Source organism: Triticum dicoccoides, chromosome 3B (genome assembly GCF_002162155.2).
Source record: "Triticum dicoccoides isolate Atlit2015 ecotype Zavitan chromosome 3B, WEW_v2.0, whole genome shotgun sequence".
Taxonomy (NCBI): domain Eukaryota; kingdom Viridiplantae; phylum Streptophyta; class Magnoliopsida; order Poales; family Poaceae; genus Triticum; species Triticum dicoccoides.
Window position 1 is genome coordinate 62,209,632 of NC_041385.1, and position 13,178 is coordinate 62,222,809.

At 43.2% G+C, this 13,178-nt stretch overlaps 1 protein-coding gene and 2 long non-coding RNA genes across 3 annotated transcripts in view; 2 read left to right on the forward strand and 1 right to left on the reverse strand.

Annotated features, from left to right (window-relative positions):
- Positions 1-1,662: 1,662 nt before the first annotated feature.
- LOC119274705 lies at positions 1,663-6,372 on the reverse strand. The gene is made up of 2 exons (XR_005135288.1): positions 6,028-6,372; positions 1,663-2,189 (listed from the first exon to the last, which is right to left on the reverse strand). It is a non-coding gene; the product is annotated as an uncharacterized LOC119274705 (long non-coding RNA).
- Positions 3,032-4,518, forward strand: LOC119274704 (G-type lectin S-receptor-like serine/threonine-protein kinase SD2-5). Its single transcript, XM_037555428.1, has one exon. The coding sequence runs from the start codon at positions 3,211-3,213 to the stop codon at positions 4,516-4,518; it is 1,308 nt and encodes a 435-aa protein (XP_037411325.1). The 5' UTR covers positions 3,032-3,210.
- A 4,164-nt stretch (positions 6,373-10,536) lies between the features above and the next one.
- LOC119280776 overlaps positions 10,537-13,178 on the forward strand; it is a 4,882-nt gene continuing 2,240 nt past the window's right edge. Inside the window, exon 1 of the long non-coding RNA XR_005138173.1 lies at positions 10,537-10,795. This is a non-coding gene — a long non-coding RNA (uncharacterized LOC119280776). The remainder of the gene's footprint in view (positions 10,796-13,178) is intronic.

The following is a 13,178-nucleotide window of genomic DNA, read 5'->3' on the forward strand; positions in this document are numbered from 1 at the left end:
TGACATGTCGGGTGTACCCAGAGAACTAGCTGAGCACCGTTTACGTGTCGATCCCAAGGTAAAACCCGTCGAAGAGCATTTTCGGCGGTCCGCCGTGCAGAAGAGAAAAGCAATTGGCGAGGAAGTGGCTCGACTCCTAGCAGCAAAGTTCATCCGAGAGATCTACCACTCTGAGTGGCTTGCCAATGTGGTCATGGTCCCTAAGAAAGACGATTCACTTCGTATGTGCATCAATTTCAAGCATATTAATCAGGCCTGCCCGAAAGATCATTTCCCTCTCCCCCGCATTGATCAAATTGTTGACTCGACTGCGGGGTGTGAGCGCTTGTCTTTTCTAGATGCATATTCTGGGTATCATCAGATCCGACTGTATGGTCCCGATGAAATAAAAACAGCTTTCATCACCCCATTCGGGTGCTTTTGCTATGTCACCATGCCATTTAGTCTTAAAAATGCTGGCGCCACATTCATGAGGATGATTCAGGAGTGCCTGCTCACTCAAATCAGTCGGAATGTGGAAGTATACATGGATGACATTGTGGTCAAGTCGCGTAAAGGTTCCAACCTGCTGACCGACCTCGCAGAAACCTTTTCCAACCTAAGAAGGTATGATATCAAGCTTAATCCGTCAAAGTGCACATCGGAGTCCCAGGTGGAAAATTACTCGGTTTCCTCGTTTCTGAACGAGGATCGACACAAATCCAGAAAAAGCCGATACCATCCTCCGAATGAAACGCCCTATGCGTGTGCATGACATTCAGAAGCTTGCTGGTTGTTTGGCCACCTTGAGTCGATTCATTTCTCGTCTCGGTGAAAATGCCTTACCTCTTTACTGATTGATGAAGAAATCTGATAAGTTCGAGTGGACTAATGAAGCTGATGCAGCATTTGCAAAGCTCAAAACCCTGCTTTCCACCCAACCGGTGCTTGCTGCGCCAATCAGCAAAGAGCCTTTACTGCTTTACATTGCAGCCACTGGACAAGTTGTCAGCACAGTACTCACGGTCGAGCGGGAAGAAGGAAAAGCTTACAAAGTTCAACGCCCAGTGTATTATCTCTCTGAAGTTTTGACTCCATCCAAGCAGAGATATCCACATTATCAGAAGCTTGTCTATGAAATCTACATGACCATGAAGAAGGTTGCACACTATTTCTCTGATCACTCCATTACAGTCATCAGCGACGCGCCATTATCTGAAATTCTGAACAACAGAGATGCAACTGGTCGAGTGGCAAAATGGACGATTGAACTCCTTCCATTGGATATCAAATTTGAGGCAACGAAGACTATCAAGTCCCAAGCAATCGCAGATTTCCTTGCCGAATGGATTGAGCAGCAACTGCCAACTCAAGTTCACTCGGAGCATTGGACCATGTTCTTCGATGGCTCCAAGATGCTGAATGGTTTCGGTGCTGGGGTAGTATTGGTATCCCCCGTGGAGACAAGCTTAGCTATGTTCTCCAGATTCATTTTGATTCCTCCAACAATGAAGCTGAATATGAAGCACTTTTATATGGGTTGCGTATGGCCATTTCACTCGGCGTTCGTCGCCTTATGGTCTACGATGACTCGGATTTGGTGGTTAATCAAGTGATGAAAGAGTGGGATGTCAGGAGCCCGGACATGACTGGTTATTGCAACGCAGTAAGAAAGCTGGAAAAGAAGTTTGAAGGATTGGAGCTTCACCATATACCCCGACTGAAAAATCAAGCTACAGATAAATTGGCAAAGATAGGATCTAAGAGAGAGACCATTCCTAGCAATGTGTTTTTGAAGCATATTTATTCACCTTCAGTTCAGGAAGATCCTTTCACTGAAGAGCCCCCACAGCCTAAGAGTACCACAGATTCGACTGAAGTCGAAATTCCAGCCATGGTCGACTTAGTCATGGAGGTTTTGGTCGTCACTCCTGACTGGACAGAGGATGTAAAACCGAGTACCATCATCCTCAAACGAATGGGCCAGCGAATGATGATGTACATGCCCTCTTTCGGTCTATTCCTCCAAATCTCCCACTTTCAGAAAGCTTGACTTACACGACGACTTGTAGTCGAGATAGACAGGTTGAAAATGCACGAAACTAGTGCACGAGACATTGTGTCCCCCTCATAGTTGCTGCCATTGTTGGCCTGCCGCTGACCATCTCAGCTCGCCGCCCTCCCATGATCCTCCAGGGTCCAGTGTCTGGCTGTCCCAGCAAGAGCATACATCAGATCAGATCAGGAATGAACACAAGAAGCTATTTCAGTCTGGCAGCAAGTTAATTATATGTTCACTTGTAGACATATGTTTGCATCGTGGTAAGCAAAAAATATTCACCATCAGCAGTTTGCATATATGGTACTAACTTTGAAATGATGTTCAGCATAAGGTTGAAAGTAACCGAAAAGAAGTAGACAGCCACCACAAGCAAGTAGTCTGGGCTTGTCAAACTGTTTATATTGGAGGACAGAATGCAGTGGGTTAGGTCGCTGTCCTAGACCGTTGAACATTTTCAAGACGCAGACATTAGACAAGTGCACTCATCTACACATCTCTTCCTCCGTTATCATCTCATCCAAGAGGAGTCCTGTTAGTAGACGGCACTAATGGCAGTTAGAGGTATCTCCCTGACTCTCCACCGCCTCTTCCTCCTCCGCCTCCTGCTTCTCCTGCCAGTCGTCACCACCCAAACGATACTCAACATCACCAACCGCTGCCCCTACACCGTATGGCCAGGCGCTATGCCGGTGGGCGGTGGCATGCGGCTGGACTCAGGGAAGACATGGACCCTCAAGGTGCCCTCTGACACCCTTTCAGGAAGCGTGTGGGCGCGCACAGGCTGCTTGTTTGACGGCAAAGGCAACGGGTCATGCCAGACAGGCGACTGCGAAGGCTTGCTCGTCTGCAACACATATGGTCAGCCGCCCATCACGTATGCTGAATTCTCGCTCAACCAGTATGACAACTACAGTTTCTTTCACATCTCCCTCTACCAGGGCTTCAACGTACCCATGGAGTTCCTGCCAATGCCGGCCAACGGGCAAGGGCGATCAGGGTGCAGAAGGGGGCCGTACTGTGGGGCCAACATCACGTCACAGTGTCCGAGCGAGCTCAAGGCGCCGGGAGGCTGCAACAGCGCATGTAACGCGCTTCAAAACCAGTCCAGTTTGTACTGCTGCTATGGAAGACACTGTGAATCCAACAAATATTCGGCCTTTTTTGTGCGGATGTGCCCGGAAGCATTAAGCTTCTCCAGCGATGCTCCGTCACAAACTGCATTCAGTTGTCCATGGGATACCAACTACCAGGTCATCTTCTGCCCACCGATCAATCCAACGTCTTCACCTCCAAGTCATCCTAACAAATCTGGTTTTAGGCCAGCAAGCACAGAACCATCATCTAGGAAAGTAAGAACTGTTGTTTTGATTGCAATTACTGGTCCCATAGTTTTTGTTCTCGCATTGATCTTTTTCGTCGTATATCGGAGAAGAACACGACGGCACCATGAGATGGAGGAAGATGAGGCAGAGTTCGGTCAACTACAAGGAACACCAATGAGGTTTACGTTTCAACAGTTAGAAGCAGCAACAGAGCAATTCAAGGACAAGCTCGGGGAAGGAGGATTTGGGTCTGTTTTCGAGGGACAGCTAGGCGAGGAAAGGATTGCGGTAAAACGTTTGGATCGAGCTGGTCAGGGGAAGAAAGAATTCTTGGCGGAGGTTCAGACAATTGGCAGCATTCATCATATCAATCTGGTCAGGCTGTTTGGTTTCTGTGCAGAGAAATCCCATAGGCTCTTGGTTTATGAGTATATGCCAAAAGGATCCTTGGACAGGTGGATCTATGGTCGACATGAAAATAGTGCTCCTCCGTTAGAATGGAAGGTACGATGCAAGATTATCACTGACATAGCTAAGGGTCTGTCTTATCTCCACGAGGATTGCATGAAGAGAATTGCTCATTTGGATGTCAAGCCACAAAATATCCTCTTAGATGATGACTTCAATGCTAAACTTTCCGATTTTGGTCTATGCAAGCTCATTGATAGGGACATGAGTCAAGTGGTTACAAGAATGAGAGGCACACCTGGTTATCTAGCCCCTGAATGGTTGACATCACAAATCACGGAGAAGGCCGATGTCTATAGCTTTGGCGTTGTGGTCATGGAAATCGTGAGCGGAAGAAAGAACCTCGACACTTCCCTGCCTGAAGAGAGCGTCCATCTTATTACCCTATTGGAAGAAAAGGTGAAGAACAATCACTTGGAAGATTTGATTGACAAGAGCAGCAACGACATGCAAGCACACGAGCGAGATGTGATTCAGATGATGAAGCTCGCGATGTGGTGTTTGCAGATTGACTGCAAAGGAAGGCCTAAAATGTCCGAGGTAGTCAAAGTCTTGGAAGGTACCATAGATGCAGAGAGCAACATAGATCATAACTTTGTCGCAACAAATGAACCAAATTTTGGTATTGCTGGAAATGTGAACTCTTCAGCTCCACCTGTAGCCTCAGATGTATCGGGTCCAAGGTGAAATGAGTCGATCCCGAGAAGACAGACAATTAGATTATCAGGTGCTAAAAGAAACGAGTGAAAGACTTGTCTGTTGTATCTTTACAAACTATTACAATATGAAGCCGCTTATGTTGAGTTAATTTTACCTGCAAAATGTTTTAATATTACGAACCTTCTTGTTTTACAGCAGAAGAATTTATTTATTCTACAGTTTGTTCAGTTTCTCTCTGTAATGCAGATCCGTTTCTTGTTATTCTAGTTGAAATTAATAGCATGTTTCAAAATGTTCCTAGGCTCCTAGCCCACTGAATTAAAACACATTTTAGGAGTAGGGAATAACTAAGACAGAACAATTAGAAACCACAAGTGTTTTAAAGTTCTTTCAATTTCCAGTGTAGCCACGAGCCCTGCCTTAAGCTGTCTGCAGCCTACAGTTTTGCTTCTCTTCCCTTGTTTTGATACAGTAGCTTTTAGGCTTGGCTAGCTTAGTTTTTTTCCCTACTTCTTTTGTTGGCTGATTTTGTTTTGTATACATTGCGGGCATACTAGTGTTCTCATTTCTCATTCTAATACACTTAGCACAAGCGACACACGTTTGGGCGTGTGTTGGAGAGAAAAATTCCAGTGTGTTTTTATGGCACGGATACTGCTGTGCACACACAGAAAGCGTATTTGTACACGAGAAGCCAGCCATAAACTACTTTCCTGCTCATGGAGTGAAAGATCCACCGTGCCTAGCACGTATCGTGCTTGACCGGATCATCTATGCTACTGCTGTGACTAATGCTGCTATTGGTTACCGGGGTGTATGGCACATGAGATTTCACAAACATTTCTGCAATTTGATAGTAGTACTAGTAGGAGTAGGAATAACTAACACAGAACAATTAGGAAGTAAGAAACCCTTTTAAGTTCTCCCGATTTCCTGTGCAGTCGCGAGCCCTGCCTTAAGCTGTTTGTAACCTACGATTTTGCTTCGCTTCCCTTTTGTTTTTGATAGCTTTTTTTGCCCTCTAGTATGCTTAATACAGACAACACATGTTTGGGTGCAAACGGGTGTCTTTTTTTTTTTTTGAAAAAGGAGGAAGACCCCAGTGGCGGATTTTTTAGGTACTACGAACAGTGGCAAATTTAGTACTAATTTGCTGCTAAATATCGATTTTTCAACACTTTGGCCCTCCCCAACCTGTTTTAGTAGCACTTGGCCCCCCTGATACATATTTTCTGGCTCCGCCACTGATCATATATGTCATATAAGATTCAATTCAGTTACCCTTTAAGGCTTAGGGCATCGTGCGACAGCTCGCAACTTTGCGAGTTTGCACACCAGAAACCAGCCATGGACTACTTTCGAATGAAAGATGCACCGTGCCTAGCACGTATCGCTCTCGACCGGATCATCTATGCTGCTACTGTGACCATGTAATGCTGCTATTGGTTACGATTACCAGGGTGTGTGGCACATCAGATTTCACAAACATTTCTGCAATTTGATAGTACTACTAGTCAGGAAGAAGTTGCTGCTTACCGTGCCAATGGTGCGTCCCCTCTGGATTATTCCTCTGAGCTCAGTAGGCTCAAGCTCGTCGCCTCGCCGCCCAGCGCTCAGAATCCTTGCACGAGTAGTTGATTGGTAGGAGGATCCACAAATCTGCAGTTGATTGGAGTACCTGTGAATCAAGATGCGGTGGCCGCTGCAGGGGGGAGGGTGTGCTGGTACGTAAGAGCGGCGGCCTGCCAGAGGAGCGCAGGGACGACCGGGATCCATCAGAAGTGGGGATATGGTCCGCCGGAGCGGCAGCATCCGCCGGGCAGTGCGGCGGGGGCGGCGGAGGAAGGGGACGGGCCCGGCCGATTTCCTCTCTGCTCGGTCTGGGCCACGAACACGTTGGAACTGACGTGCCAGTATGGGCCGAGTTGTCGGGCCCTATCAAGTCCAGGTGGGCTTTCGCTTGACCTGATATCATGATCCAGATTGTTTGCCTAAAAAAAATGCTTGTTTGCTCCACATCCTCGTAGTAGATAGCCGTTGACTTGTTCTTGTCTATAAGTCTCAACTGTTCTCATGTTAGTTTATCAACATGATACCAGTTCAGGCATTTTTAACTTAAAATAATTGGTACCATGTTGTTAAATAAACTGTAAAAGACCTGGTACCATGTTGTTAAGATTTGTTTTCAGTCGGCCGTTGTAAAGTTTTGACTAAATTTATAAGAAAAGTCATCAACATTCTTAATACCAAATCAATATTGTTAGATGTATCATGTAGTTAATCAACATTCATAATTTCCTTCTTAGACCATTTGGCAAACTTTACTTTTATGGATCATGGCAATTTTTTGTTTTGGATCATGGATTTTTATTATTTTTCTAACCATAGAAAGTTATTGTGTGGATCACATGGCGAAGTTATTTTTTGTACAATGGAAAATTTATAATTTATACCATGCCAAATTTATTTCTTGAACCATGTCAACTTTATTTTTTTGAACCGTTGTTAAATTTATACTTTGTACCATGAAAATTTATTGTTCAAACCATTGCAAAAGTTATTTTTTAAAACTTGGAAATTTTTTATTTTAGACCATGATAATTTTTGGGACAATGGAAAAAAAATAAACAATGAAAACTTATTGTTTGGACCATGGCGAATTTGTTTTGTAAACACTAGGGCAACTTTTAATGCATACAACATTATAAATTCTGTTTTCAAAATTATTTTTCAGAACATGGAAATTTGTTGAACAAAGCATGGTAAATTCTTTTTGGTATAATAGAAAATTACTTGAACATCCCATGGCAAATTTACTTTCATTAGACTTTTTCACAAGTTTTCTTTTCAATATTTCTTTTGTCATCATCTTATTCTTATACTTAACAATGGCAACTTAGGTTCAAACATAATTGTTATGTTCTTTTCTTCTATATGTTAAGTTCTGGCTTTTATTAGTTTCATAACTGCGTTGACTTGCTGTAGTATATTTTTTGTACAAGCATAGCTTTTTTGTGTGCCTTACGTTACACTTGATTTATTTATTTCAAAAACATGTGGCACTTTTATTCTCTAGAGCATGGTAATTTTTTTCCCGTGTAGCTGTACCTATTTGGTAAATAAACATATTTTTGTTTATTATTTGCCATGTAACCTTTTACATGATCAAATTAGTTAGCCATGCATGGCAAAACTTACTTGCTTGTATCATTGCATTTTGTTTGTTTTTCTTCTTTTTCCTGTCATTTATTTTTGTGTATAATCGGGCTGTGAGGCCTTGTAAAGGGGCTTGTATGAGGGAAGAGGATTTGGAGCACCTCCGTGTTCCACCACCCTATATCAACATTAAGTTCAAAAAACTACTGAAAAATTTGAACCCCCCTCCCCCAGGGGACTTTAGAATATCAAGCCTAGGTGCCCCATGTACTTCCGTGTGAAATTTTCTAAAAAAAAATACCAGGAAATATATCAATGGCAAAAAAGACAAAAAATATCCTATGTATAGGGAAAAAAACTATTTAGATGGATCGTAGGTCGAACTGTATCTTCTTCATCACGGATAAATTTCTTGGTATTTTTTTTCACAAAGCTTCACACAGGAGTAGATTGGGCACTTGGGTTTGATATCCCAAGATTCCATGTTTATTGAATTTTGATGTTATTTTTTGAATTTAAAATTCATATAGGGGGGTGGAGCGCTCCTGTATATTCCCCCCTGTCTGGGCTTATTCACTCCGGGTGGTTCCCGTGGCGAACGAAATTGTTCGCTCGATCGAACCCCTGAGGGGAATGATTCATTCGCGAGGTTCCCTTCCCTGGAGAACGATCGCTTGTTATTCATGTCCATGCCTAAAGGCCATTTAGGTAACTAAATTCAAAGTAAGCTATCGGTGATGCTCTGAGGTCAAGCAGTGAACCACAATTCTGTCAACTGCACACAAAAAACACTCATGGTAAGTCAAAACCTCATATTTGGCACTGCAAAATGTACAAAAGAATTGCCAAAATTACTTTCCTTTGGATAATACTCCCTCCGTTCCCAAATACTTGTCTTTCTAGGCATTTCAAATGGACTCAACATACGAATGTATGTAGACATATTTTAAAGTGTAGATTCACTCATTTTGCGCCGTATGTAGTCATTTGTTGAAATCTCTAGAAAGACAAGTATTTAGGAACGGAGGGAGTATAATACAGATGTCAGCACGCAAACCAGAGAGTTATGTGGTGAGTGAGACAATGCTCCATATGGTTGACGGCCAGTCAACGAGGCATCTATCTGCTTCCATGCAGCTGCCGACCGCAGAGTTTCTAAAATAAGAAATGGCATGCCTGCAATGTTTTTTATTCATGTGAAAAAGCACAGAAATAAAGCATACTCTGTGATGGTGAAATTAACCAAACATTGTGTTTTTATTAATGTGAAAATACATACAGTATGTAATATTTGCTCAGACCTGGCACCGTGTCTGCATATTCCTTGCAGCAAAAATCATCACACATTAATTATATGGATATACAGATGCAATTTCCCCTTTTCAGACATACTCCCTCCGTTCCTAAATATAAGTCTTTGTAGACATTTCGAATGGACTATAACATACGGATGCATGTAGACATATTTTAGAGTGTAGATTCATTCATTTTGTTCCGTATGTAGTCACCTGTTAAAATCTCTATAAAGACTTATATTTGGAAACGTTGGGAGTAGTTTGCAAGCAAACGAGTTCCACAAGCAAGCCTGGTCCATGCCAAGCAGTTCTCATGTTTGCATGTTGACCGTTGAATTATTGAAATCTGAGCAAGTCTGGTCCCCTTACCGTTGAATTATTCGACACACTGTATGTTCACAGCTGAACTCTTCCACTCTGTTAGCTGTCACAGGAGCCCTGTTGCAACTTCGCAACTCAGAGGGACTCTGGTTCAAGTTAACGGGTGCAAGCAAGAATCATAACGCGCATGGCAGTGATGGCCGTCTCTTCAGCTCACCGCTGTCAGCTTCAGCTTGACCCCAACCACCAGGTACTTCTTGCAAAGTGATCTTCACTCTTGACCGTTACTGTAGTAACAAAGCATGGAGCGGATCAGCAAGGAAGAAGGGCGCGCAATCCAACAAGTTTCTAAAATAAGAAAAGACATGCCTGCTGCAGTGTGTTTTATTCATCTGAAAACACAAAAACAAAAGCCTACTCTCTGATGGTGAGACCAAACAATGTGTTTTATTCATGTGAAAACACCTATGTAATGCTCCCTCTATAAATTTTTTATAAGACGTTTTTAGAGCCCATGACAGTGTAAAAAAACGTATTATATTACTAAGTTACAAAGGTAGTATTTGCTCAGATTCGGCACCGTGTTTGCACATTCCTTGCAGCCAAAATCATCCAGCACATTAATTATACAGATATACAGATGCAAATTCCCCTTTTTGGAAGCCACGCAGATATAAATAATATGCAAGCAAACAAGTTCCACAATCAAGTCTGGTCCTATTCAAAGCAGTTCCCATGTCGCTGTTGTATGTTGACCGTTGAATTATTCAGCACACGAAATCGGGCCCCTGTCTGCTAATCCCACACAACTCTGCCACACGCTGTTAGGCTGGTCATAGTGGGAGTAACATAGATAGTAACATAGATGCCACATAAGCAAAATTGATGATGTGGCAAGTAGTTAATGAGGAGAGAGGCAAATAGAGTAACATAATATGTTACCATCACATAGCGGTTTCCAATGCATAATGAGTCTACAAAGTAATAAATGAAGGCAACTATGTTACCACACCTATGACACTACCCACTATGAAGGTAGTAACATAGACTAGTAACATATGTATGTTACTAGTCTAAGTTACTCTCCACTATGACCAGCCTTAGCTGCCACAGGAGCCCTATTGCAACTTCCTAAATGCTGTGTGACGCGTGCGCGCTATCCAGCACGCTGGAGCGGCCGCAGGACAACCGTTCATCTGGCACGAGATAGCGACACGTGGTGGGTTGACCGACCAGGTGGGATAGGCAGAGACGGTGCCTTTTTGTCGCTTCCCCGTTCCCCTCCCTCTCTCTCCTCCCGCACGGCGACAGGGCGAGATAAATCGATTCGTATGCGAGCGTCGCCGGCGACCGACGACAAGCGGCGGACCGGCGAAGCGAGCGCCACATCAGGGGAAGGTGGTCACCAGCAAGTCCACGGGGCGGGGGGTGGGTGTGGTGAGTTGCTCGCGCGCGCGACCAGGGAGAAGAGGGAGTTGGGCGTGGCGGCGGCCGACGGGGGACGAGGCTCTCTACTACGTGCACGAACAGAGGTGAGTTATCTAGCACTTTGGCCATCGAGTTGCTGTCTTGCGCGCACCAATTTTTGCTTCCCGGTTGGGGCCGCGTGGGGAGGGCAAGCTATTTAGCATCCACGGGGGCAAAATCTCTACTGGAGCATGGGTTTGAGATTTGCTAGACAAGGGAGAAAGGGATTAGAGGACATCTATCCCTCAGAAACTGTCTCGCGTCTTATCCGTGTGGTTTCACGATTGGTTTGATGGATGCACTATAATGTTATATTTTATATTTTCATCATATGTGTGTTCAGTAGGCAAATTCTGTGTAATATATGCGTTTAGCAGGCAATATTGTTGAATGCGCACTCATTTAGGCCCAATTCTCAGATCTCTGGAAATACAGAGGGGCGAGTATTGCTGAAATCGAGAAATTTCCAGAGAAAGACTCAAATTCCGACATACAATCAACAGCTAGAGGTCATAGATATGTCTCCCACGCACAAATCCACACCCCATCGTTTTGGATTAGGGACGGATTAGAGGTGCAGCAGCACACAGTCATGGAGAGGGGGGAAGTGCAGCAGCTCATAGCTGCTTGGATTTTTGGGTGGCAGGCAACAATTCATGTCGCCATCCCATCAGATCCCAGGGATGTAGGCAATAATATGCAGTGTTTTTTTTTACTTTTTAAGCAATAGAAGATTTAAAACTAGGCAATAATAGTGGATTTATAGGCTGTTTTTCGAGTGTGTTTCATGCTGGCAAACAACAACAGCAGATACCAATCAGGCTGTGTATGAAATTAGGTCAAGTGTGGGGTGCATGTTTTTCTGTTATTCCTAATTATGTCCTCTGTGCTTGCCTACATTTTATATCAACTGAACAAAAATCACAGAGAGCACCTGCAATCTTCTATGCAATAGAATATGTTTTTCCAGGCAATACAATGTGTTTTTCTAACTTTTTTGATCTGTTATTATAAGCGGGAGTTACAAATGATATCTCTAGAATATGTGGTAGCACAAGTCTGCAAATTCCCTCATGCTATTCTTGGTTTTCTACTAAAAAGTCAGTTAAGTTCAGTGAAAAGTTTGCTCTATTATCTCTGCTGGGATTTGTTCGTACCTTTTTGCTTGAGATATCTGTTGTCGTACAGATTTACCGAAGGTTTCTTAGATGAAGTATGGTTGCTCTGTTTTTTCTATTTTTTCATCTATTTTTGAATTCAGTAGATGTGCAGATTTAGCAAAGCGCAGTACTTGAGCATAGCCACTTCTCTCTGAGAGAAAATGAGCATGTGTAAGTGTAGGGCTGGCCTTTTCATACCTAGCAGCCTCAGTTTATCTCCAAGGAACTATTGTAGTTCCAGACATTATTGAAGGCATTTTTGGATATATGCAGGCATCTTTTCAACTGCAGATTTTCAGACATTTTGTTTGTAGGCATTTTTGGGTGATACGTAGGCATCTTAATTGTAGTTTCAGACATTATTGTAGGCATCTTTTCAACTGTAGAATTCCTGATATTTTTGTTTGTAGGCATCTTTGGCTAATACTTAGGCATCTTAATTGTAGTTTTAGAGATTATTATAGGCATCTTGAAGTCAAAACAGGCGGTAGGTCCATCATGAGCACTTTTGGTACACATGCATTTTTTTCTGGAATAACATGCAAGCATCTTAATATGTAGTTTTCAGACACCATTGTAGGCATTTTGGACAAAATGCAGGCATATTCAATAGTACGTTCAGACATTTATTTTTTGTAGGTATTTATGTTGGATATTATGGACGTATTTTCATTGTAGCTCCAAACACCATTGTAGGCATTTTTGGATCATAGGAAAACTAGTTTTCTACAACACGGTTTGTCTAAGAACTTCAAGGCTGAATCCTGTTTTATTGGGGTACTATACTAGTTACTACTCCCTTCGTTCCTAATTATAAGTCTTTTTAGGGATTCTAATATGGATTACATATGAAGCAAAATGAGTGAATCTACACTCTAAAATATGACTATATACATCCGTATGTAGTACTTATTACAATCTCTAAAAAGACATATTTAGGAACGGAGGGAGTACAAGACTTTAGCTGAATAATTGAGTTTTTTTCGTTTGACTATCTAGTTCATGTATATGACCTTGTAACTAGTATAGTAAGCCGCCAAACCAACTCGCCTCTCCCGGTGTGCAAGGTCGCCCCATCCGTCGACGAAGTCATGTAAAACCGCACACCCTTCCAAATCGCCTAAGCACGAAGCCAAACTCGCCCATCCTCAGTGTGCTAGCTCACCTCACCCGTCGACCAAGTCACTTGAAAACACCCGCACCCTTCCAAATCGCCTAAGACGCCCAACCAACTCGCCTCTCCCGGTGTGCAAGGTCGCCCCATCCGTCGACGAAGTCGCGTAAAACC